The sequence below is a fragment of the Lutjanus erythropterus genome, chromosome 1, assembly GCF_056507025.1.
Source record: "Lutjanus erythropterus isolate fLutEry1 chromosome 1, fLutEry1.hap2, whole genome shotgun sequence".
NCBI classification, from domain to species: Eukaryota; Metazoa; Chordata; class Actinopteri; order Lutjaniformes; family Lutjanidae; genus Lutjanus; species Lutjanus erythropterus.
In genome coordinates this window covers 6,317,584-6,345,420 of record NC_139317.1, presented here as the reverse complement: position 1 = coordinate 6,345,420, position 27,837 = coordinate 6,317,584, and the positions used below count along the sequence as shown (strand labels likewise).

The 27,837-nt window shown below is 40.6% G+C and overlaps 1 protein-coding gene across 1 annotated transcript in view; it reads right to left on the bottom strand.

Annotated features, from left to right (window-relative positions):
- prmt3 (protein arginine methyltransferase 3) overlaps positions 1–27,837 on the bottom strand; it is a 79,841-nt gene that overhangs the window by 34,143 nt on the left and 17,861 nt on the right. Inside the window, exons 11-12 of the mRNA XM_084731661.1 lie at positions 9,745–9,823; positions 410–597 (exon numbers count right to left, since the gene is read on the bottom strand). Of these exons, the coding sequence (XP_084587787.1) occupies positions 410–597; positions 9,745–9,823 (267 nt within the window). The remainder of the gene's footprint in view (positions 1–409; positions 598–9,744; positions 9,824–27,837) is intronic.

Below are 27,837 nucleotides of genomic sequence, written 5' to 3'. Positions count from 1 at the left end.
AGTAATAAATCTTATTGTGCACAGAAAAGATTTTTTTCTTCAACTTGTGCTGCATTTATATTTTGTTGAGTATGGATGAACACTGTACTGCTTCTGAGCAGAATGGTTCAATGAAGTGCTAGTGCTGGATGGAGTTCATAAAACTTGACCTGACTTGGACTGGGCCATGCAAGTTCTTTTTTTTCCCCTTTCTTCTATTTCATATAAACACAGAAAACAAATTTGAACTACTATTTTACTTCCTGGAAAACACTGTATTTCTAGTTGTTATTTCATGCCATGAAGCAGATTCAATATGTCAAATTATAGAGATTATAGATATTTGTAAAACATATTGGCATATTTTGTGAACTTATAAAGACATACTGCTGGGTGAAAGTTGACATATACAACCTCAAACCATGTTTACCTGTATGACTGCAGGTTCAGAGATGAGTGTGTCTGCGTTCACCACTTCCACCACAGCCTCAGGCACCACAGCCTTCTTCATGCACGCCATGTTAAAGCCATACACGTCATCCCAGAATCCAATGCGGTCTTGGAGCTTCTGCATGTCCCCGATTGCTGCCAGGCTGATGTTACAAAGGTCTGGATAGACTAAGGAGAAAAGAGAAGAGCAGGGGGAGTCGAGGACTGTTTATAACATGTGGAAATAAATGTTAATAACAGGTACAACGGCATCATTATTGCAGTCATCGTTTTACAAGTCACAGGTCGGCCTCGAGTCTCACGGTGAGAAGACAGACAATATCAGCGGTCTGTGAACCACGAGACCAAAACTGGTCACAGCAGGCGGCCAAAGGTCATTGACCAGGAGTCAGTGAGGCGTTCGTGTCCAACACCGAGGACCATCCAGGTCAGACACAGTATCGAGAGGGTTCAGATGTTTGACATATAAAATCCTGTCTGATTTGCTTTGATCTGCTCCTCTGGGTGGCACCTGTGACAGGCTACAGTATCTCCTCTGGGGCTGCTCACTCCTGGCACCGCTGTTAGTGATGTTAGCCAGCTTGCAGCCGGAGGAAGGACCCTGTCACCCAGCCATGAAAAAGTACCTCAAACCTACAACCAGCAGAGAAGCTTCATTCAGAGCTGGAAGGAGGAGCTGGACTCCTGGCTGGAACATTTTGTCACTAAAGATGCAAACTTTTGTAGACATTTCCTTTGGTCATTTTTTTCATTTTATTTGAATTTGCCACAGTTTCTCTGTTATTTGGCCAATTATATTATATACAAAGTTAATATTTTTCTTTTTCATTTCACTGTGATTTCTGTTGTTTCTGAATCACCCGTTGCAAAACCCAAATGTTGCTTAAACCACCTTACAATGCACTAACATAACAAAACAAAACAGATGCATCACAGTCCATATTGCTCAACTACTGAAATGCCACCTGGTCAGCCATGAGTGAATCCCTTCAGGGATTTTATTCTGCTCTAAATAAAAGATCATTAATCATAACTAAAGGAAAGGGTGGGCAAATTCTGGCCCTATAAACTTCTACTCTCGGTGCCGAGACGTGCTTAATATCAACAAATTTAGTGGCTTGAAAATCATCCAACAAATTTAATCAGAGAACGCCTTAACATCTTGTGGGTGTGGAGCTTTGCATCAATTTCACGAGGCTGCTGTAATGACTGTATCCATCACATGTGCACAAAACGTGGCCTGATGACCATTTTGTCCTACTTTATACTTTCTTACTTTTTAGATGGTGAAATGTGGAAAAAGGATGGGGACACCTGAACTCAACAAACCTACAAAGATGGAGGCACGGTAATTTTGTATCATCATTCACAAATAATACGATAATTATTACATTTGATAAACAGACACAAATCCTTCTTTTGCCTCATGAAGCTGTGATCATCGAGAACTCTTATGTGCATTTTAATGGGATGGTCATAACAGGCAGGTGTGCATCTCCTCAATACTATGAGCCTTAAATTTTTAGCCACTTCACTCGCTTCAACTTTCTCTGCTGCACAAATTAAATTACAACTTCTTTGAGTTAGACCCAAAGACAAAAGCAACCATCAACATCCTTTTGTCCATTATCTCCTTTATTACTTCACGTAGGTCTGTTAATGAAAGTTGCACAGGATCGTAAATAATGTTTTTCTGTCCGCGCTCGCTGGAGCTCCTCTTCCCTTATTTACCACCAACACTGATAACTATGCTTTGTGGTAAAATAACCTTCGATAAATGGATGCTGCTGAAAAAAAATCACTCTGGCTTTATTTTGGTCAAACAAGCTTCTGATTTTTTTTTTAACTGACTGAACCTGCAGACTCAAACAACAATTCAAATTTCTTGGAAGATGGAAGATGTTGGTCAGTCGTTAGGGAACTGTGTTTCTAGTTTCACTCGAGGACCAAGCGTGATTACGGTCGCCCCTCACATTACATAACACTGTTGACTGAATGAACATTATCTACGTCTTAAAATGAACATTAAACGTGAGCCTTAATGTCTTTTCTTTGTGCTTTCACATCTGAATAGACTCCTTTGTATGGTTAATATGCTTGGTGATTAAGCCAGAGCTGAGATGCTTGAAGCCATTGGTATCCCTACTGTGAAGTAACATTAGCCAACACAGAGGCCTAGGGCCCAAACTAGAGTTTAGAACTTATGAGGATGTATCAAAACTTAAAATCTAACATACAACTTACTGCCACGGGTAGTAATGCAAGAATCTGCCCCAATTAGAGATGTTCATAAAAGGAGACCCTGGAAGGAAAATCTCCAGAGTTAACTATTATGGAAAATATACCTCATCATGGCATCATGATAACTTCCAGTGAGGAGAGAAAGAGGAGAGAAAGGTCATGTCCCCAAAGCAGATAGGCTGGATATAGCTGGGCCAAAACTCTATTAAAGGAAAACCATTATGCTTTTCCTTATTTTCTGTCACATATATATAATGCTTCAGTGTCAGATGTTCAAGTTAAAGTTTCAAATAATGAGATGAACATATGCAGAAGTGATGCACATGAGAGCAAAGCTGTCTTCATTCAACCACATTGCTAAAGATTATGTTTGTGTTTAGCTTGTCTCACAGAAAGGGCTTTTTCAGGTGTGCAGGAGTTTCATATTTGCTGGTTTTCCCTCTGATGTTCTGCAGCTGCTCAACTCTCAATGATCTACAGAGTCTCTGATGGGCAGGTATCTTTACTTGCTGCTATAGCTTACCACTACTGCTAGTTGGTCATGCGCTGTGCAAGCTAACTAGCAGTTAGCAGCTGAAGTAGCCAACCACTAACAACAAGTGAAGCTTTGTCCATCAGGAAACTGTAAACCAGTATTCAGTCCCCAGAAACACTCTGCTCTGGCTGCCTCTATCACTTTTCCAATCAAATCCTTGTCTCAGTTGTGATCTGATAAAACAGAATTACTTCAGCTGTCATATGCGATTGAGCACATCAGCAAAAGGGAGAGACGGTCCTGAGCAGCACGGGGTGCTGCTGCATAACCAGACTGATCTCTGAGCTAACTAGCCAGTTAGCGGCTAAAGTAACTAACTGCTAACAAGTAAAACTGGTGATCCAGTGGGAAACCCATCTGAAAGTTGAGGCAGAACAGCCTGAGATTATAGAGAGAGATTATAGATTTTTTTTCCATGAAATATAATCCAGAATCAGTGAAAAAAGTTGTGTTGTTGTACATTTACCGCCTGGCACACAACACTCACAAGCTTGGGTGCTGCCCGTCAGCAGGCTTCTGAGAGGTTGACCAACTTTTAGGGAGAGGGGCTTAAAGAGACGGACGCCAAAGTGGTTTGTTTCAGACAGAAGGTCAAAAGAGGGGCTGCATGAAGCGCCAGTATAAATAAGGATGTTTTCTTTGATTGTGAATCTTGAAAACATCTCAATTGATGCAGGACTTTTCAAAACAAAAGTTACAAAGTGTTTTACATTAAGAAGAGAAAGAATTGGGAACCACTGTAACTGCTGTGAAACCAACCAGGCCACAGCAATAGTTGTCTATAAAGGAGCAAAACACAAACCTTTTTAAAGCCGCTTTTTTATCATTTTAAAAATATTCAGTGACCCTTCCATTGCATCCATTTTATTTATTTTTCCTGGGATTTGTGTCAGCACTCTGCCTCACATCACCTTCGACACATGGGACCATAAAACGTGTGAACGAATGGTGACAGCTCAGTGATGGGCAACTCATGGCCTCTCATTATTAGCTGAAGCCTGCTTGTGACCCTGTGAGTGTCACCATACCTAATGACTGTGCACGCACATATTTACACACACACACACACACACACACGCAAACAGCAGATTTGTCACTTCATTCTACTCTGATTACTGAACCGAGTGAGTAATTATGAGGGCCGGGTGAGAGGAGCCAGGGAAGGCCTGCTGATTGGGCAGAAACAGGACGGGCCCGTCTGAGAGACGTACCGAAAAAGGACCGGAGACAGAGAGACAGAGAGGCGGAGGAGGGGCTGCTGTGGTGTGGATGGAGAGGAAGAAAGACGAAGAGGAAGAGAAAGGGGGGGGGGGGGCATGGGCGTCCCCAGATTCATGGCTTTGACATCTGCGTCCTTCTCGACTCGCTGCTCACAGCCCGTTTGTCATGCCCCCCCACCCTCCACCACCTTCTTCTCTTGCTCTCTCCCTCTGCCCCCATTGGTCGGCTGTGAAAGAGGGAAAAACGGTGTGGGAGGGGGGCATGGGACAAAACAGATCCCTTTTCCCTGGACGCTGTGCTGTGCCAGGCAAGCGGGGACACATTTAAGGATGAAGGGGAGGTTAATGTAGTGGGGAGAATGAGGGAGCCGCTGTAACTCTCTACTAATGTAGCTTAAACACACATACAGCAGCAGTGCTGCAGGGCCGGGCTAATAACTCAGCACAGCCGTGTGCACACACACTCAAAATCTGAAAATAAACTTTAGGATAGAAGTTGATAAATCTAGCATGACACAATGACTCTATCAACATTCAATAAATTAAAAAGCTGTGGTATGCACCTTCACTTTGATTCTTGCATTAAGGTGCAGGCTGGCTGTGCTGAAAAGCAGGAATATTTGCTTCGCAGATTTGCACACAAATACTGCCTTCGGCATGTTTACCTCTGAACAAAAACAACAACATGGAGGAAACTCCACTCATAGTACTGACTCAGGCAACTGACCTCTTTTCAGTGCCTGGCACCATGCATGCTGAGTTGAGGATGATTTTATCAAATTACTGAGATGATCAATCTCTTACTGTGCTAAACTTAATTTTCAATGAATGAATTGTCTCATCTTCATATAATTTCACACAAAATAGCTGCAACAACCGATGGCACAAAAGCAGAAATCCAACCAATCAGTCAGCTCACAGTCCAGTCCAGAAGTCCAGAGTCTTTAACAGACTGTAGTTTATCTGAAATAATTCAACATGAAAAAAGGAATCGTTACACCAGGGGTCTAAAACTAAACTAAAATTGCAAACACTGATGGTATTTTCATTTTATAGAGGGGACACTGCAGAGTTTAAGTTCTATAAGAAAGCGTAATATTTCAGCAAATTTACTTTTTTATGTCATCACACAAACACATAATTTATAATTTTTTTAGTTAGGACATTAGACATAAGCTCCATAACTCTGCTGTCACTTTGAATTGGTTTGATGAAAATGGATACCTGAGTTCTGTCAGTTTTGTCTTTCCTTTGTCAAGTGCAAAGTTGTGTTTTTATTTATTATCATATATATATTATATATATTATTTATTATTATCAAAATCCTGACAGCTGCCTTCAAAACAGCAACTAAAACAGCTCCCGTCTACCTGAACTCACTCATGCAGGTCTACGCTCCCTCTCGCTCACTGCACTCTGCCAATGAAAGACACCTCACTCAACCACGTGAACAGGGCCCACTGTTGCTAGTTAGACTTTTTCCATTTTGTGGCTCCCCGATGGCGGAACGAGCCACCTAACTGTTTGATTTGAGTCCCTCTCAGTGTTTAAGAAAAGACTGATGATCCAGTTCTTTCATTTTGTTCCTCTTCCTTTGCACAAGATATCCACAAAAATGCATCTTATGTACTTATGTACTTATGTGTTGGTTACATCCTGTCAGACTTGTGTTGTTCTCTCCTGACTAGATCCTTGCTTGTGTTGCATCAGCTCTCAGACGTAAGTAGTTTTGGATAAAAGCATCTGCTAAATGAATTTGAAAATTGTTTATTTCAACTTTACAGGAAGTGGTAGCTCAAATCGATACGAACCAACTAGAAAAAATAATTAAATTTAAGAAAATAATTTTGTGGGCCAGATTTTATTATATTTTGGACATCAGGTTGCAGGCCAGCAGTTTGGGACCCATGGTGTGTACTAACAAAGATAGACTGCCCCACCGTCTAAGCATATTATCAATACTTAATCAGCAGACCAGTGCTACAATTATAAAGTTATAGTGGCTGCTTTGTGCAGTAGTAGCTGCAGAGTTGTAGGAGTAGTAGGAGTCAGATTTCAAATACAGCGCTGCAGTCTGATCTGAGCATGGTTGTTCTAACTGGAATCTGCTGGCAGGGTAATTATACGGAGCCCCAGCATCACCGCACAGTATGTTGCTCAATACATTATCATGTAGGTGTTAGCTGGTGCTAATATGCCAAAACTAAGGTTAACTAAACTAAACAACCAAAGTTCAATATTCTTTTTACATGGTGCAAAATATTAAGGGATGTTATGTAGTGAGTGTTTAAGGCTGTAGAGTTTTTACCATGCCACAGCAGCATCAGAGAAGCCACACAGTGCACCGCTGGTTGAAGTCAGTGGTGCTCCCAGACTTTAATCTGGTTTTGAGTGTTTTCAGTTTACCTCCTGCAGTGCTGGCTGGCAGCTGCTCCAGTGAGAGCAGCCCGTGCTGGGAGTGTCGGGGTTAAAGGCTCATGACGAACCATACGGCATCCTCTGACCTGTCACTCCCCGTCACACCTTCACCTGTCCAATCTCCCCCGCTAACAGATCTGTCTCTATAGGTGTGGCCATTCATGGCCGTCCATCAGCGCATGTGCGTGTGTCTCTGTGTGTGTCTGTGACCTCTCCCTCGTCTCCCAAGGAGCCACTAAAGGCAGTGTGGTGGAACCGTTCCTTAGTTGGGTCACAAGCCATTAAATCTGGTCAGTGGCAGGGATGGGTCGACCCTGGAGACTGACACTGACACACAAAAACACTACACTATGCACACACACACAAGCATACACCTAAAGAAAATGGTCTTTGCAATGTCCAAAACTTGATGTCCTACAGTGCGCAATGCATGCTGCATAAAGGCTGCAACAATGGTGGCAGCAAAAGTAGAAGAAGAAGAACATAAACAATATGGATGTACAGCATTGAGTGAATTAAGTTACAGTTCATTATCAGAACCAATGCGCACAGCACTGACCCCTTTCAAAATAAAGGTCTGATAATGGTTTAATGGTAAGCAAAACGCTATTGTGTGTCTTTGCTCAATTTTTGACCTTCAATATTTCCATGATGGCCTCACGGGCCACATTCACTCATTCATTTTCATGATTCATAAAACCTTAACTGTGAATACTGATGAGAAAGTGAGGAGAGAGAATTCAAACCGACATCACATTGCTTAGGACAAGCTGCTAGCGAGGCAAAAGTGTAAGAGTTCCCCTCTTCGCCCATCCTTCAAGTCAGCCGCACAGGGGACATGTTGTCTTTAAAACAGCTGTGTGTCAGGTTGAGGTGAGCTGCTGAGCCTCCCCACTGACTGAACTGCTCCCCCTCAGTTTGTTTCCCCACCTCTGAGTTTGTTCTCATTAGAAGCTTTAACCTTCCCTTCCACTTGCAAGACATTCTTGTAAAACACATATTTTATGTTTGAGAGTAAAATCCTCTATTCTCCTTCATATATGTGTGGCTTTATATACATTTGATTGTATCAGCTTTGATTGTATATACTGAGGGAAGTGCTGCAAGTGTTCGCTTCTTGTATTGGCAGGTGTACAATTTGACACACCCAGTGGGACACACAGGGAAAAAAACCAATCATTCCCACATGTGTTACATGTAGTAACCACAGGGGGCTGGTGTGAACACTTTCTCCCCGCTGACAGATGAGATTCAGAGTAAATCTGACCTCAGTATCACACTGAACACTCACCAACCATTCAGTGGCAGGGTAAGTAAAAAACACCCCCCAAAAAAAGACGTGAACACATTCATACACACTGTAAAGGAAGAATTTTATCAGTATTTTGACTGACACTGCAATGGCAATATTAGAGGCAATAATAATTTTTCCATCATGGTTTCATTGAAAAACATTAAAATGTTTATGTTGTGATGTTTGCAGCGATCTGTATCAAACTAAGATGTTTAGAATATGTCTGTAGCATATAATGGACATCTCTGCAGCATGACAATGTTTAATTTAAAATTGTATTTTAAGAAATATTGAGCTTCCTGCAGTTTGAAAATTGCAATAGGCCATGTTGCAATTGTGATAAAATTTCAAGTAATAGTCCAGCCTGATTAGACACCACAACTGCTGTCGAAAAGAAGCATATGAAGCAGCAAGGATGACGCTGAATCTCTGAATACTGTATGGTACAGTTTCTGTTTTAATTCAGCTATTTCAAGCTACGTGAAATACCATGAAGTGTTTCTTAGTGTGTATTGGTTAAGATGCTGTTGATACATGTGACATTTTGTTTACTTGCCAAGCATAAGTGGGTTTTGGAGCGCACCCAAGGCAGCCCAACCCACCGTACAACAAAACTGTTCACACCCCCATATGGTGGGAGGTGTCTGTCTGCGTCAGTACAGTATAGTGTTAACAAAGCAGAACAACGCTGCCTGACACTCCCCCCGTGCCCGTGTGTCACCACGTGGTTGATTTTCAAATATGTGTAGGACAGAGGTGACAGCCTGGAAGGAAGCGTTTCATCACTTTTAAAACTGAGCATTAACTCAGACTCCACTATGGAGATATTAAATGACAGCGCCTGAAGAAAAATAACCGTCTGTGCATTTTTAACATTTCCAAAAACAAAAAAAAATGTTCACCTCCCCAGTTGGGCAAGTGGGTCAGAAATCTACTTGCTTGAAGTCAATTTTTGCTTGCTTCTGTACAAATTGTTTCATTTATTAAAGGTTATCAAATAATAAAGACTACAGTTAATCTAAGGCTGCAAAGTCCAGATGATGTCTTCAAAAGTTTTCTCAGTGTAAAACAAAAAGATATTCAGTTTAATATAATAATAAATGGAGAAAAGCAGGAAATCTTCATATTTAAGGGCCTGAAAACTGCATTTTCTGCCATTCTTGTGTGAAAAATGATTTATACCATTCATCAGTTGTCAAAATAGTTTAACTCTTTTTGCTAGATTTACTGCCCTGACATGGCATTTTGCTTTTTACAAACGGGCAACCCTTATTGGTGAGCCCTGAACATATCATCATTCTGACTAAAGCTGCAAAGATTCATCAATGAATCCATTGTTAATTAATCAGCAACTATATTCTTGATCAATTAGTTGTTTTGAGTAATTTCTTTCATAAAGAATGTACAAACTTCACCATTTTTCACCACTTACTGATATTTTTCGGAGCAAACCATTAATCAATGAATAATCAATTGATTGAGAAAATAACTGACAGATTAATTATAATGTTACAGCCCTAATTCTGACAATCACCAATACAGTGATTCTAATATAACAATGCCTTGTGCCAATTTAAATTTTGTGTTGAGGAGAAGATGTGACCTACCTGAGCCAGTGTCAGCCAGGTAGAGGTCTCTGGCGTACAGGACAGAGTCCAGCATGGACTCGAACAGCAGGAAGTAACCCTGTAAAAAGATGAAATACACACATTATTATCCTGGTATCTTCAGGAACAAGTTTACTGAACAAAGGACAGAAGCATCATCTGGTGTCTTTGACAGTTGTTCTGTGGGTAATAAGCACACGCAGGGAGAAAACTACAGAACCGCTGGACAATTCAATTATTTTTTAAATCCCACATCACTACGGTGGAAATGTGAATTAACCGTGACTGTGAATCGAGTGATGTCGCCACGTGGTCTGCCACGCATCATCCAGAGGTTTGACCCTGGGTTGACCTTGTGTTCTGCTCCAGTAGACGGCACATTAACCGTGGTATTATTCCATTAATGCTGAAATTGAGTTTTGCCCACATCTTGTTGGCTTTGACCTGAGTGGCAGATACTGCTGACAAATGGCTTTTTCTACCAGCTACCCCTCCAACCAGCAGATCGACCAATCACAGAGGGCCGAGCTGCGACGCCGGACCTTTCAATATGGTGTTTGTACACAGGATGTTTGGGCGGGTTCCAACATATGGGAGGGAAGGTCTCCATCTGGGATGAGAAGGCGGAGCAAAACCCGTACACGCACGTTTACTGTAACCGATGACCCATGTCAGTCCTTCCAAAGCTCTGACAGCACTGACTGGCTCCTGCGAAAACCAAAACACCCACTGACGCTTTCAGATCACTGCTTAAGGATCAAAACAAGAGCGCAGGGAAAAGGTCAACACCTTCAATTTTCAGTCAGAATATTTGCCATTTCTCATCATTTTTCTTCACAACAGTGAACTTGTCCACATGTTCACTGCCTTGGTTTGGATTTTTGCTCGAAACATTAAACTCCCAATAACGCCATGGCATTAAGCCCATTTATTGCAGGCTTTTTAATTTTCACAGACCAGTTTGCCCTGGTAAAGTACAAGTCTGCTTCTCTCCATTCACTTTTGGTCTCAAGTCACAATGCTTAATCTTTACTTCATGTTCATTATTCTGTACTTGGCATAGCTTTACAGTCTCAGCATAGTGAAAAAAAGAGGAAGTGCTCAAGGAAGGATGAGGAAATCAAGCTGGATTTTATTTTCATGGCTCGACGCATCAATCGGTCATGATAACATAGTGACCGAATGTTGCAGAACAAGGCAACGTTGCTAAAAATAGGTCCTGCAGGTCAACAAACACCCGCAGTCATGTGATTGCACAGGTTGTACAGAAGTTGACAGTTCAGTCCTACTACCTAAACCACTTTTGTGGGGGGTAAAATCAACGCGATGTTGCTAATTATCCCCCATTACGTAGGAGAAATGCACGGCAGGTAAATGCTGATCCAAGACTTTGGTTTGTACACTGTGTTGGATGTGTACAACAGATAGTTTGGGTAATCATTTTAAAATTCTCCTTGTCTGTCCTTCTCCTTAGTGATGCTGCCACATTTTGAGATCTCAGCAATTACTTTACTGAGTACAATGTTAGTTTAATCAATACAACCAACCGTTAGAATAATAAGCAAAAGTAAAACAACATAAAGGGCATTCAGCCCAATAAAAAAAGATTTTAAAAAGCATTTATGAACTGGATTGTCCATAGCGGAACAATAATGTAAGAATGCAAGACTGGACTGTTTTAGGGCGTGACTTATAAAAGGCTCATAACATGTAATGTTTATGGCAATGCATGTTTGAAAACAATCCAGCAGTCAGTAGCAGTCCTCTTAGAAAATAATAAAATAAAATAAAACAAATGACCATGTAATATCATGACAGATATCATCTCAGTCCTGAGACAGACCTGGTTCTTCTTTTTTCCCCAAAACTTCTTTTATAACTTTTATAAACCAAAGTATTACAAACAAAGCGGTCAGTATGATACTACAGACTTTTACTTGTGCTACTGTGGTCTGGGAAATTTAATATTTGGGAATATTTGGGTTCTCTACCACCTGCACTGAAGAGCTGGATGCATCTAAGCAAGGTGCAAGCAGCTCTGCAGCGTAAACTCGAGAAAACATTGAATTCTGTCTGAGAATCCAACATCTATAGTTTCCCTTCAGTGGAGGGAAAAAGGGACAAGGAGAGGTGAGAGCCAGGACAGAAGATAAAGGAGGTGCATGATGGAGAGAAAGTGTAGAGGAGGAGGGAGGAAGAGGGAGACATAGATATAGAGAAAATGCAGTGGCCAGCGGAATAGCAATTCAGTGAGATAAGAGCCTTATTATTCAAATAAAGACAACCTTTTATTGGAGAGAGGAGAGAAGAGCAAGCGGCAGACAAACAGGGGAAACAGCCCTGATTTATAACTCAAACTCCAAAATCGTCACCATCTCTGTCATGGGCCTGAGCTGATAATGATGACAGCGATGAAGCTGATATAACCGAGTCATCCTCGGCGAGGCGATAAAGGGAAACATTCTCCCTGTTTATCGACACCGGACTGGTCTCGAACCAAAGTCAGGCCCCGCGGAGCGTCCGCCGCTGACTGCCGTGGTCCAGCCAATGTCCTTAACAGTGGAGCAGGTCGTCTTTAAAAACCCTCACACAGAGTACACCGGCCTCGTAATTTAGATCCCAATTTCACGGGACACTGCTTCACTTGAAGGAAAGAGGATATGAGCAAGAGAGATGCCCGAAAGCAGAATCGCACCTGACTTTTATCGTCAACAATGCTCCAGGATTACTGCGCCCCCCCCTGCCGCTGATGCCTCCCATGTCCTCCCAGCGGCGTGTATCACACCCCCCTAATTCATACATCTGCAATGTTAATCACCAAAAACACGGAAACGACAAGAAAACTTCAATCTCTAACAATCCATCAGTGAACATGTCGGCACTCCTGAATGATGCAGGTGATCCTGTTCGATGTGTCATCGCTAAAAGTTTAATGGAAACTGGATGATGAAGCAGTTTTGGGCTGCAACTGTTTTCAATTACAGGCGATCAAAGCACAGACAGCTACAGCAGATGTCTACGTGTTGTTTCGGTCACATCTTCCTGTTCTTCCTGAAGGGCTGAGGTTCTACCAGGAACCATTTGATTCTGATACAGAAGAAAGGGTTTGTCAAGGGTTCTCTGTAGGACCAAGCATTGCATCAAGAACCCCTTTGGGAAGACAGTTGTTGAAATCCTTTTGTCAAGGATTCTTTTTTCCATACTAAAAAAAAGGGTGCTCGGTAGAACCCCTCCAAGTGTGCTCTAGACAAAACCCTTTTAATGTAAAAGGTTTCTCAATAGAACCCCCTTGGTGGGTCCTAGATAAAAGCCTTGGAATATAAAAAGGTTCTTGGTAGAACCCCTGGGTTGTGTCTAATTAAAACTCAGAATATAAAAAGGTTGTTGTTAGAACTGGGTGTGTTCTAGATAAAAATCTTGGAATATAAAAAGGTTCCCTGTAGAGCCCCGTGGGTGGTATCGAGATAAAACCCTTGGAATCTAAAAAGGTCCTAAGTGGAACCCCCTGAGTGCGTTGTACATAAAACCCTTGGAGTATGAAAAGGTTTTCTGTAGATGGGTGGGTTCTTGTTAGCACCTTTAGAGGAAGAGCCCTGAGAGAAGGTTCTGGGTGGAACCACTACAGCACAAAAGGGTTATCTGTTGAACCTCTGTAGAACCTCTCTACCAGGAGGGGCTTTCCTATAGAGACAGGCCAAAGAATCCTTTATGGTTCTAGTTAGCACTTGTTTTCCAAGAGTGTACAACAAGTAAAACATTTTAATGATACACTGACATCCTTTAGTGTTGATATTTTACTCAGGAGAACACAGAGCCCAAATATCCCTCATCCTCCATCAAACTCCAGCCAACAGTGTCTCAGCAATGATTGTAAAGCTATGACTTTTAATTACAACACTACTCTAACTCCACATTTTTAAAAAATGCTGCAGGACAGTGTAAAGATTTATCATCCCTTCAGGTTTTATCTTTGTCCAACCGTAAAGTTTGATATGTATGTTAATTTTACTGGACAGTTTGGACTCCAGTTGCGGCACCCACACTGTCTCAGTCTGTAAAATGTTTTAGATACTAAAAACAAATTAAAAGACAAAGTGAGAATATCCAGCACCAGGGACGAGGGGACAATATGCAGTGATACAACAACAAGTTTTAATATCTGATCTGCTTGGTGGAAAGTACAACTTTACATCTAAAGACCAGTTTGTTATACGTTTGCAGGCCTACAGTACATCAGGGGTCAAACACTAAACAACTGGGCCACAAATTATATCTATACCATTTTGAGTGCAGAATGAGAAGCAGAGCAGGGTTTCTGGTGCAAATTCCCCTTCTCATACATACATACATACATACATACATACAAGGGCTCACAAAGGTAAAACTCCACCAAAACCTGAAGTCTGTGAACTTAATTCTCAGACCAACGTGTTTCAGCTTCGGCCTTCATCATGTTCTACCAATAACACTGAGAATAAACTTGTTCAACAAACTTCCAGTGTTGCTGGAATTTTACTTATTTCAAGTGTAGTCAGTGGGGCTAAGACTTCCTCGTCCATGTCATTATTTACAGTCTGACTAAACTTAAGCACTGAGAATAGAAATGAGAGGCAAGAGTTATTTCAGCTGATCTCTATAAACAGTTGTCTGCATATGAATGCAGATAAATTATTTAAAACAGTTTTAGCTGCATGCAACCAAAGTCCACTCAAACATCATTAACATGGTGTCACAGGTCCACCAGCATCCTGATTCCTTCATGCCTTTTAATTCAAGTCTGGGTTTAGTAAGTTTAATCAAACTGCTAACACAATCCTTACAGAAGAACCAGAAACATTAAAGACTAAGAAAAAATGAAAGAGCAACAAAAACTTTAAGTAGCTAGAATATGACACATCTAAGGACATAATGTACTGCAATGTGTGCCACCAAATTTCTCAACTAGCTGATAGTGTCACAGTTAAGGAAGGCTTTGTTAAATTGCCTTTTCGTTATTGTATTTATATAAGTTTTCATGTGGGCCACCAAAAATGTATTTTGGCCACCAAATTTAGGAGCTTGGTGACCTGTGGGCGCCAGTGCTTAAAAATACTGGTGTCTATTCCTGCAAATGGACTAAGAACGACACCTTTTGATTTGTGGGATGGCGAGCTACGCTAGCTGTTTCCTCTGGTCTCCATGCGATTTTCTAGGCTCAGATAAACAAACTGCGAGTACCTCTGTATTGAATGCATACAGCAAAAATGAAACAGATATTGATATTTCAGTAAGTCACAAAAATCAGAGGTATTTTCAAAATACTTGTAACCTTTTATGGGTTAAAGCCTACAGGATTTGACTGCTCTTTACACCCAAAGCATCTGAATGTGTCTGTTGTGGGTAACATGCTGGTTGATCAATAACAGTCAGCAAATCCATAGAGCGATCCACCTGGTTTAAAAAGGTGTTAGCTGTTGAACATTTTCAAACTACACCAAGAAAAAAAAAATTCCACTGTCTAACTTTCTCTTTTATCCGACTTCACTTTATCTTTAAGATTAAATCTCAACACCAGACTGATTTAGGAACTTTTTTGATACCATTCCTACCGATCGATTTGTCTGTCTACGGGCTCAGTTACACGGACGTGCCAAGGCGTCGGTGTGAGGAAACGGCTCCGTTTGCTGTCAGGCAGCCAGGCTGGTGCAGGCGATGCTCTGCAGTATAGTCACTGTGCATTTCCATAAAAGAGACTAATGAAAACCTAATGAGAATGGGCTGGAGCAGCTTATACACATTAACAAAATTAGCATATAAAACACATTCCCCTGAGTGGGCTATCACACACACTCACGTACACGTCTACATACACACAAATGCACACGCACACAAAAGAATAATGGCAAATGCACTTTTACAGCTGTGTTACTTGTGTCAAGAATTTGAATTTTTCACTAAGTTGTCACTGTCCTTAACTTTGTACAAATGCTATTAAACTTGAGTTTTCTTCATAAACTCTGCAGAGATTACTTTCATAATTACTCCTGTGGTGTTTTCCTGTCTTTATTTGCTGGACACAAGGGGTGGGGGGGGGGGGGGGGGGTAGGCTTGGTGTGCTGTCAATTATAGGTACCAAGAGGCGTTTTGGTACAAAATCTGCATCAGCAGTTTACACTTTCCTCCGCCCTCCAGTACCTCCTCTCTCCTTCTGCATTCAACATACGTCTTCCTCAATTACTGCGGATCATCATCACTTCCAGTCCCAGGAGGGCTGAGGCAAAATAAAGGAGATGGTGTGCATGCATGAATGTGTGTGTGTGTTTCTGGATGTGTGTGTGTGTGTTTCTGGATGTGTGTGTGTGTGTGTGTGAAGGAGAGAGAGTGAGCGCCTCCATGCTTCACTGAACACTGAAGGCAGCACCCTCTACAACAAGCCTCCTCTATAGTAGTCTATGATCAGATGACACCAAATTAGCATAAACATATCACACACATCCTTGTAATAGATTTTATTCGTGTGTTAACGCTCGGCGCGTGTACATTGTGCAGATTACAGCCTAATTTCCATTTAAAGGATTGCAAATGAGAGATAGAGGGGAAAGATAGTCTGTCTAACAACAGAGTAATTTGCACCACAGCTACAAGGTTATTAGAAGCAGTGGCTCTTCTGAAATTGCATGTTTTTATTAAAAGATATTACAGTGATTTACATGGACAGTAAAACATTTAAATTAAACATGCAAAATATTCAAAGGAAAATTGCATATTTTCACTTTGGGCAAAGTTTCATTGCACAGTGTAAAATCTGATTAGTTACAGGATGTTCATGTATCATTATCTTTATCTTTTGTCTAATTTCATGCTACCAGAATTTCATCTCGTCAGAAAAGTCTTTAAAGATAAGTTCAGACTGAATGCTAAGTGATTTTTTACTACTACTTTCATTCCTTCTTGATTCACACAAAGAAATTAGCTGCACTGACCATGTGTGTGGAGTGGAGTAGTAAAATCCTCCTGTATTTGAGGTGGCGTGTCTCCTCAAAGTTGCCATGAGGTAAAAGTAAGGTAAGAGCAAAGTTCTGTTTTTACACATGGGACAGAAAATAAAAAGAAGTTGTTGCAGTTGGTCATTGCATCTCAATGTTATTTTCTTATTAAACCTGCCTCAACAGGAGAAGCCATAACACTTGGTCTTACTTGATGTTTCTTTTCTACGAGCCACTGTTAGCATGTTTCCTTCAGCCCTGCTGTTCTTATTTGCTCTACTATGTTCTTAACATAGCTTTCTCAGTAAAGCTAGTAAAGCTTTGTTTCAAGCTTCAAAGGCTGAACACAATGGACATCGGACACATGAGGCTGAAAAATTTTGAAAATGCAGATAGCAGATGCCACAATACCACGGCCAATAGCAGGACTTAAACCAGCAGCGTGCATCCGGTGAGTCCGACTAACCCTGCTATCGTGCATGACAATTATATGTCAATTCGGTAGCCATTGCCAAACTCTAATCCGGTGTCATCTAAATCTTGTTTTTGCTGTTTTTGCTGCAGTGCTTTAACTTCTCACCCTGCTGCAGTGATGCACTGGTTTACTCTAATGCATGAATGTGAAATACTGTGGAATTTACTTTTAAAATTTCACAACTATTCAAAGATCTTTGATTATTTTCAGTCCAATAAAGGCTTTACCTAAATATTTAAATTAATTAAGAGAGCCAAACATAATGAAATGTTTTGTTTTTACAGGCTGTTTGAAGCTGTAATGAGGAGAAAACCTCCATCGTGTTTGCAGTAGATAATCCTTTATTTAATACATGCACACATCATTTCTTAACACATAAGCCTACTGTTTGGATTTTGGAAAAAGCACCTTTAAATGGAAACTTATTTGGTTTTAAGGTCAGAGTCTAAGTCAGCAGACTAAAAGTAAAACAATGTTTGCCTTTGTGTCCCTTCGTCTTTGAGAAATAAAAAGTTATAGCTGTGCATTCACATATACACTATAAAAATCCTAATATACTTGTTTTTCGGCAGTGCACTTGTCCAAGCATTCACAGGCCGTTATTAAATTTATCATTTTGAGGGAACAAGGAGGCCATTTCTCTCCACAAAAACAATGTCAACTGAGCAATGCAGGATTATGGTTTTGGGTTTATGAGGATGTCTGTTTGAGGGATACATCAGGTCGTCAGGTTCCTGTTCTGCATGTAGCGGCGTTGATCAAACCAGACAGCAGTCGGATGTTTTGACCAGACGACTGAAATGCAACACTGCATTTTAGATACATACAGTATATATTATTGTACTGAAATGCATTGTGGGTCTTTATGTACCACCCCGCTCATTGTAAATGGCTGCCTATATGGCCGTATGCCTACGCTTCACTGGGCGCAAAGGGGGAAAAACAGTCACATAAAAACAGACGGGTGGTGGACTGACATGAAACACAAGACATGTCTCGCTGACTTGCTGTAGATTGACACTTATGAAAATATGAGCTTGTGTGACCTGAGAGATTGATGGTTGATAAATGAATAGAAATACTTAAGAAATGACCCTCCAGCAGAAGGTAATGTGTTTTGATGTATGGAAGTATAAAATCTGATTGAGAATTAGTTTAAATAAACCTTTTTTAAAATGAAAATCACTAAATACTGACAATGATTGATGTGGCTGATTCCGATTTTCTTTCTTTCCAAGAACTATTATCCTTTTTCCAACCTTTCTTCTCCTCTCTTTTGTCCTTTTCTTGCATTTTCTTGCCTTCTTTACACATCTCCCTCCATCTATTTCCCCCTCTCTACTTTCCCTGATGCTGGGCTCAGACTACAGGCACTTTAAAATCCCAACCAATTTTGAAACTTCACAGACTGTTTTCTCTTTAATCTCAAATATGCACACACTACAAGATTTGAAAATAATGGCGCATGACACACTACAGGATATTATTAAGATTATTGTGCCAGAGACAGCACGGTCTCACAGTCTCTGGGGAGACGCGATCTGTCTCCCCAGATCTGTCTGTCTGTCTGTTCTTCAGCGAGAACTGGAAGAGAGATTTTAGCTATCAGCTTTAATACCTGTCAACAGAACTATGCTGCTAGTTACCGTTAGCTTCGAGGGTTAGAAAGTTTACCGTTGTTTGGAAACACCATCAGCTGCTCTGTCTCCTTGTAGACTTGCCTCTTTTCTTTATCCTGTTCTTAGAGTCTGTCACTCCTCTTAACGCCGACAACATGCTGGCATGTGTGTGTGGCTGTGACCATTGTCTGTAAATACAGCCAAGACATGACTGTCTGCGTCGCTGTGCGCAGGACATAAACCATCACCTGGTGCACGCATGTAAATTGATTGTCACAAAATTGGATATCTGACGTTGACCGGCCGGTCACAGATCATGGCAAGTGAAGCTTTCAGTTAACAAATGGTTGCCCTGTGTCATGTTAGTGCTAGATGTTCTGAGCTGTGCTCTGCATGAGGACAAATCTTATTGTAAAATAGGGATGTGCGCGATTAGTCAACTACACGATTAAATGTCGCCACTCTTGATTGTCGGCACCAGAAATACTATTCTGTTAAACTATTTACCAATATTTCATTCATGTACAATGCCAGTTAACTGTTGTCTCTAAGATGTTATGCAGCCGCCAACCACTAGTCTGGGCTGTGGCCAAGTTGGACAGACAACAGCTCGTAAATCCAGCACGGTCTGGCAGTGTTTTAATCTAGAAAATGGAAATAACGTTGAATGTAGACCATGACAGAATAAACTGGTACATAATCACTCAACTGGAGCAACGTGACCACATTCAGCACAGACACCTGCAAGCAGAGCAGCTCCTGCTGCTAACACTGCTAACGTTAGCCACACTGGCTTTCAGCTAACATCAGCTCTGGGTCATTTACCCGCAGATACTGTGATCCTCTTTGGTCTGGAAAGGTGAAGCATTTAGTGAGTTGTCATCTTTTGTATGTGACTGTGCAATGTTTGTATTGCACAGCACAAAGTGCCACACATTTCAGCCGCATTTAAAATATGACAGTGATTAACAACTTCAAATGGCTGTTAATTTTTTCGGACAGTGTTTAACATTATACATTAATAAATTGTGCTCAATTTTAACTGCTTTCTGAGTGTTTTATTGCCATTAGACTAGTCAGCTAGTCTAAATTTTGTGTTTAATCAACAGGGAAATTAGTGGCCGAGATCATCCCTACTGTAAACAACAGTGGTTGATATGCTTTTGCAGCAGGAAATAATTTGTCTGATACTATGCATGTCTGGACATGAAATCTGGGTTTAAACCAGTTTAAAACTCTGCATCTTTAAAAAAAACTTTGGGTTAAAGTCTGTCAAAAGAGGAAATGACTGTCTTTATACAGAGCATATATAATCACCTAGTTTAGACCAGACAAGACCAAAAACCTTCCAAATCTATAAAAAAGGGTTGAGTTAGTTGGATGAGGCTTTTTGTTCCACAGGCAGCTGGCTGAAAACACTTCCTGAAGGTCTTGTGGAAGTAAGTAGAGCCAATAAATCCTCATTAGAACATGGACACACCTGTGGCACCGTCACTGTGTGTGAGTAGATGCGTGTATCTACTTTATTGCATCTGAGTCTCTGTCTATCTATGGGTGTGTGTTTGTGTGTGTGAGTGACAGTCAGTCAGACTGAAGGACAGGATGACTGATGACTACCGCCCTCTTCCTGGGCAGGTGAGGCTCCCAGCACTGATAATGAGGCTAAAGAGGAAGGGCTGCCGTTATTTGACTTCGCACCTCCACCACACAAGGATTGGGACTTTGTGTAGGTGTGCATGCCAATGATACTTGTTTTGCAATCAAACTATGTTCACCTCAAGGTAAAAATATCAGCGGCGTGGGCACAAAGAAATCCTCCGCAGCAGAGAAGTTACATGGAGGCTCTTTGACACTTTTCTTGTTCAGGCTTTCTTTCACATTTTAAGGAAACAGACTGTTGCTGAAGACCAATTTGACATTCTGGGAGAGTTTCTCCAAGGTGAGTTACCACATACTTCAAGAAGCTCACTGTTCAAGGACACTGGCCTTCGCTTCTCTACACAAACTATTATGAAGAAGACAATATGTGATTCACGTTCAGCATGCACAGAAAAAGAATAATATTTCTTCAAGCAAAAGTCAACGCTTATTCACTTCACTTTACATCATAAATTTCTGTATCATCGGTTTGGATCAACACAACTTGAGTTGTGAAGGCGATTTCACACTTGGATCAAATGCTGCAGTTCAGATCCAGGTTTGTTTCTGTAGAAAGGGCCTTTTCAGACTTGGAAGTCCAAACCAAGGTCTGATTCAAGCTTTGTGTTTTTCTTTCATTGTATTAATTTAATCAGATTAGTTTTGCTTTCACATTGCACTTATTCAAATGCATAAAAGAATTATACATGACATATCTACGTCCTGTCGTCATCACCTACATGTGGTGTGTCTTCCTGTGCTCGCAAATGATTGGTTTGTAGACGGGTGTGTCTCTGACAATGGTGTGTTGTCAATTCAGTTCAGTGAAATTAAAGGAAATTAATTGCTTCAAGGCATACGTTTTTTTAATAACACACTTTTTGAGCTTATGGGAATGTACCAAGTATTTTTAAGTCAAAACACTCAAGTCAAAGCGAAGTTACAAGTCATCTGTGTCAAGTTGCAAGTGATTTTTGATTTTGTAAAGTTTCATTATAACTGCTGAATATATCAAATAGATGTGTTGTTGTCTACATTATTAGCTATCCACATTTTTTAAAATAAATTCACTACAAAAACTCAGACTCATAAATGCAAAGTAAGTCACTGTTAGCTGGTTGTGTCATTAAATCTATTAAAATGCACATCAAAGGAAAAGTTTTTGTCTTGTTTATAGTTTATCATTGATGTGATTTTAATTTTAAGGCTTCAGTTCTTCATGCTCACTCTTGTATTACATAACAAAAGTTTGTTAAAGCCAACTCTCCTCTGACAGTCTACTTTCACGTTCACGTGTGCGTCCCTGCCATTAAACACTATCAAGCTAGTAGGCCCATCACCTGTGATTGATCTTGGAGTGACAATCTTTATTTAGCCTTTGGGGGGGGACTCGGCTCTCCTCCTCCCCGTCGGCCCCCCCAAGTCTCTTATCTGCTCTGGACTGTTTGTTTTTCCGTGTGCTGAGAAAGAGGGCCGATCAATGTTGTGAGTTATGAAATGACAGCGGTGCTGCTAAAGGCAGTCTCTCAAACGCTGCCACAGCAGACAGACTCTCATTTGCCCCCTTCGCCACCATCGCCACCACCACAGATACACCACATTCATCACCCATCTCTGTCTATTAGCCCTGTAACCACTGGCCGTCTGCTCGCTCCAACAACTCTGACAGCTGGACTTCACTGATACAATCCTTTCTTTCTCTTCCACAACGACCTTAATTGTCAAGTAAGTAACTTATTACTCCAAGACAGAAGTTACAAGGTTATCTCTGAAAAGCTACAATTTGCTGGTATTTGGATAGTTAAAGTAATAAACCCCACATCCACTATTTATGATACCATTTCTTTTTGTCATGACATTTTGCATAGAAACAAATAACTGATGGTCAATTATAGAGCACCAATAAAAGTCTGAGTAATACAGATGTCAATACTTAATTACATAATGATATAAAACATCTAATGCTATGTGAGAATCAGATAAGTTGGCTGTTAAATTTAAATGAATTATTTCTTGTACTTCAGAGAGGATCGATGAATTCAGCTAATTTCTTGGATAGTTAAACTTCTATTAATTCAGCAACTGTCACCGAGATCAAGATCTTCCTCATAAGAGAGTCTACATCTCTATGAATCCAACCCAGAAGTAACACTGAAGTAGCTCTGTGACATGTTAGCTTAGTTTAGCACAAAGAGTAGGGGGAGGGGAAACTTTTAGGCCTACGTTAAAAGTTAGTCCCTTTAACTTTTGAAGTAGGCTGAAAACTTCTCGAGAAATATAATATAAAAAAACATTTTCCTAGAAAAAGCAAACACAAAATGGTATAAAAACCTCATACCAACATAATCCCTTGTAATCATCACATGATGAATGAACATGTGATGAAGTGTTTTCTTGTTTTCTCAGTATTTTGCTGTTCTTGAAACGTTTTACCAACCCAAAATGTCGGCATTTCACATCTCGAGAAGGAGACTCAACAATCAACTGTCTTCCTGGTGAGATTATGTACAGTTTGAATATATCCTACCAATTTTACCTTTAAATACTAGTCTAGCCTTCCAACAACTCCTTGACTGCGTACACACCGTCTCTTTCGGCTGCCAAATGTTACAAAAATGTTTGCAACGTGAACAGGAAACAGTGTCATTTCTTTCAGTTTAACACATACAAGTGAAAGTTCCTGTGAAAGAGTTAGGCAAGGAGTTTCCCATCTCCTTCCAGTAATTATTCTAAACTCTGTTTCAAACACACAAGTGAAGACAGTCACACAACTTTTCTCATTTACCTCTCAATAAAAAAACATGGTTGCAAAAACCAACCACGGTGCCTCCGTACCGCCAAACTCAAGGCTCGGTTTTAGAGGTATGTAACTATGATGCTGCCAGCAGTATCTGTACACACACTGAAGACATCTTTCATTAAAGAATGTGACAACATTAAAAGTACTCTGCTGAGTTTTTGAGCAATAGTAGCACCATGAAGCAAGTTTGTCTGTAAATTGTGTACATCCCTGATATAAACACTTAACGTTAACTGTCATTCGATTCTCTAGTTATTTTCTGTTTTTGAAATTATGTACTTCATTAGTTTCCTGTCTCTCTGGAATTAATACCTTTTCAAAGTCTCAGACATTTGTCATTGAATGCCTTCTACTCAATACTTTCCAGGCTACAGAGCAACATTTTCAATCACAACACCCGTGATAAAAAATTAATGTAGGTCTTGTTTTGCTATTTTCTTAAAGAGTGATGCTTTCTTCTGCCACAATAAGCCCAAGGCTCTCTCTCTCTCTCTCTCTCTCTCTCTCTCTCTCTCTCTCTCTCTCTTTCTTGATCCACAGAGCATGGATTTGTAGACCTATTAATTCTACAAATTTCAGATTAATTACACTGTTCAGTGACAGCAGAGTCACCAGACTGTTGTACTATTCTTTCTAGCTAGACCCACTGCAGTGTAGCTGTGTGAAAGGTACTCTGTTAGCTCAGGCCTTCAAATTGAGTTTTTCCCTTCATCCCCTTCATTTTTAGTTCATCAGTCCTATGTTCCAAAGCATGCAGCTTTTCTGCACAGAAGAAATGCTGAATGTTTATCTATTCTTAGTTACAGAATTCCCTCCTGTGCATCCCCGGCACTGCTTTGACCCAGTTTGGCCAGTCTCTGCTGGAGGCCTTAGCAACCCACCAGCCTGTGTGTATGCAGTGTGTGCCTGTGTGCATGTTGAGCAGGGCTTGGCGGCACCACAGGCATGCAGTAAAGCTATATCAGGCCAAGGTATTAAACCTTGATCAAAGTCACAAAGATACAACATTTTGATGTTGTTTGGCTTCCATTAGTTGTCGTATTTATGGTTAGAACAGGATGTTTGGGAATAATGCATGGAGGAACTGTACAAACTGAGTGGGATACGAATAATAAAAGTGAGTTTAAAGTTATAGTCCTTCAGTTCATGTTGATTTGGCAAAACCCATGGTTACCATGGTGATGGCAAGAGCAGGTCCTAGAAAGTTGGGTGCTGCAGGCAGTTATTTTGTCAGATATACAACAGTAGAGCAACTGGTGTGTCTGTTTACAGAGCAGCCAAACAAACTTGTTTTGATAAAAAATTACTCACTATTGGTTTTTGTCCATCATGCCATCAGCAACCACAATCTGATTTCATATTGCACACTGCACAAGTAGTTTTCCATTATACAGCAGTAGGATGTGTTAACCAGAGCTGGTTATCTTGCTGTTAAGTTGAAGGTGTTGCAGCTCTTCATCTAACGGCTCAATGTCGCAGCTCCTTCTTGTTCCATTACCCACTGTAATATTTAAATATGATTCAGTGTTAAAAAAAAATGGCTGTTGTCTTGCTGACATATTTAAGATGAACGGCTGCTGTCAGTGCTAACCTCGGTGACAAATGGATTGCGTTTCCTGCGACTGCTTCACAATAAAAGCCAGTTAAGCTCTTTTAATGTGAACTAGCAGTGGCAGAAAAAGTTTGGTTTGCATCAGTAGTAACTTAATACAGCTCTGATATGACTGTACTGTTGTAACAGTGAGGCTGATATCAGTGAGGTAAGCAGTAATGCTGGATCGTATGCAAGCACTGTTTCCTGTGTACCCACTGCAGGAATGGCGGACCCTGCCACGGACAATGAGAACTGCTTTACAAAAAGTAGGGCTGGGTAATATAGCTGAAAAAATGTATCACTTAGTCATTTATCAGCTGATATTTATAATTATTGATAGTTTTTAATAAAGACCATGTGGAAAAAAAAAACAATTTAACCTCTTTATTTTGAATTTAACTTCATTTTTAAGGCACACAAGAAAAAGACTATATAAAGACCATATCCTGACTCCACGCTGTTTCTGTTGTTGTGTGAAATGTCAATAGTGCACACACCTGTTAAATGATTGGCTGTTTGCATGTCACTTGTAGCATGCTCCATTATCAAGGGATATGACAGGCTGTTTACGAGGTTGGGTATATTCGTTAGGTGCTTTCACGGCGGTTTGCATTTAATGCGTTTCAAACTACTAGAAATTTTAAATCTTATTGCTATTGATGAAGTGTCTATTGCCAATACATATCGCAGATCACTATTGTTTTATAGCCCAGATCTAATAGAGAGGTAATTACAGAATCTAAATACACTGGATGGCTATTGATGAAAAAATGTTTGGACAAGAGGGTAACATAATTGTTTCTCTGATCACCACCAGGAGAGGTTAAATTATGTTTTTGTAAAACGTTAAATTAGATTAGGGATTTTTAATAAAACATTTTGTAATAAAAGGCTATTTCAGAGAGTCAGTGGGTAGCAAGGGATCAATCTGGCATTCCCACTTGGGAATTCCCCTTCTAACATAGTAACTGTATTTTGAGAAACTTGAAGCTACTACAAGGAGCATTCATACTGTGTTGACTTTGGAGAGCCCTGTGAGAAAAAAAAGGCATCTGAACCCCCCTCCCCCGAAAAAATTACATACTAGGTCGATGTCTTCTCCAGAATCTCTTTCAGGTAATAAGACACTACCTGGCTATAGGACAAAGCCATTAAAGTTTAATACAGTCTGAGGCCATTTACACCGAGCAGAAAGTGTCCTCCTGTGACAACTGTCATTTTTCCATTTTATACAGGCAGATTGGAGGGCAGCTTCTGAAGTTCTGGCCACTCTGAGAAATGTCTGCCATCGCTGGCGTGATGAGAAGTGACTGGAGAATTCTTAGATTTATTAGCGCTCTCTGAGCTGGTGTCATCAGAGATTACGCCCCCTATCCTTCACCGTTCCACCGGCATGTCAGCCGCCGAATTTCAATTTCCCCGGCGTGAGGATGGGAAGGCTCTGGCTGGCGACCCCTGCTCGTGACCCTGGGGTTTCACGATGGATGGGGGAGGTGGAGGGGGGACAGATACGGGATGCTCATGAATTAGGGATGACTTCAGCGGTGCGTTCAACTTTGGCCGTCCCGCCTGTATCGCCACAGAGAATCTCCCTGATAAATGGGCATCAAGGGGAAGGAAGACTGCTCTTCCTGGTTAGGTATTCAGAGGAGCTCATGGCCGAGTTTGGCCCCGTTTAAGCCATGTTTAAAACATGCTTCACTGCCGCTGGAACCTTGGTTTCTGCACACTCATTGGCTGGTAAAGGACCAACCCGAGATTAAGTTGAGGATCTACATTTTGGGCATTTGCATATACAGTATGTGTCTGAAGAGTTCGGCTGTTAGATGGAAGATAACCTTCCAATAATTTTCACAGCACACATGTAAGCAAACTTACTGGCCTCAGAATAGGCCAAGAAATTAGGTGTACTCCAGGCAGAAACAATCGCTCCCAAGGGTATCCTCTACAAAAGGGTACAAGGAGGAGCATAGTGGGGGATAAACCCAAGTAAAATCAGTTTATCCACTTCTTTGAAATGAGGCTGAGCATTTAAACCTCTAATTCAAGATCAACTGTGTCAGTCAGTGAGTAGAAAAAGGTGAGAAAACCACAGTTAACCTGCCTCTGAATCACCAGAGGCTCCATGTTGTTGTGATACAATATTATTGAGATTTTCAACGTTTTGCAATATGTTGCAGCAAAATTGGATTGTCAAGCAGACAGACCAACCAACACCGTCATTAAAAGCTACCAGTCCTGCTGACTGTGACCTCTGCTGACCTCACCAGAAAAAAAAGAGAAAAAAAAACATTAAACCCCATCTCGTGGACTGAGAAAACAAATGACAAAACTTTTTTGTCTGTTGGCAAAAAGTTTAATTTGCATTTGCAATATTACTAATTTATGTTATATAAGATCAATACTCGGAGTCCATTCTAACGGCTGATAAAGACAAATTAAAAAGTCCATTCTGGCCTCTAGCATCAAGCTTGTTAACTATTTCAAAAAAACTATTCTCAAAGTATGAAGGACGCTGGACAATACTCTGCCTCTCTGTATTTTTTCTACTGTATATTGAGGATCGTCAGTGTAGTAAATGCATATACAATAGTTCTGTGACAGAGCAGTAAAATTCTTATTAAGTTGTTTTTGTGGAGACCTGCTGAAACTGAATATGAGAAATGACTTGTCTAAAGTTGTAACTGAGTCTCTGACATGTCACAGTAATAATAAAAGTTATAGTTCTTTTGGTGCATCAGAAAAATGTTAAAACTTTGTCTTTATTCAAAAGCAATTTCAAAACAACCTTCTTGACTTTTGCAGAGCTGTAATGAGAGTGTATTATTTGCCATTACCTGTTAAAAAATTGTAAATTGTAAAAAATCACTTGTTTTGTTTGTAGTAGATAGTGGTTAATAGTTTTGTACTTTAATAATCAATCTGTCTCACATTTTGATCTGAACCATTATGTTCATGTACAGAAGATTCAGTACATTCACTCATCTTAAATCTAGTGGGAT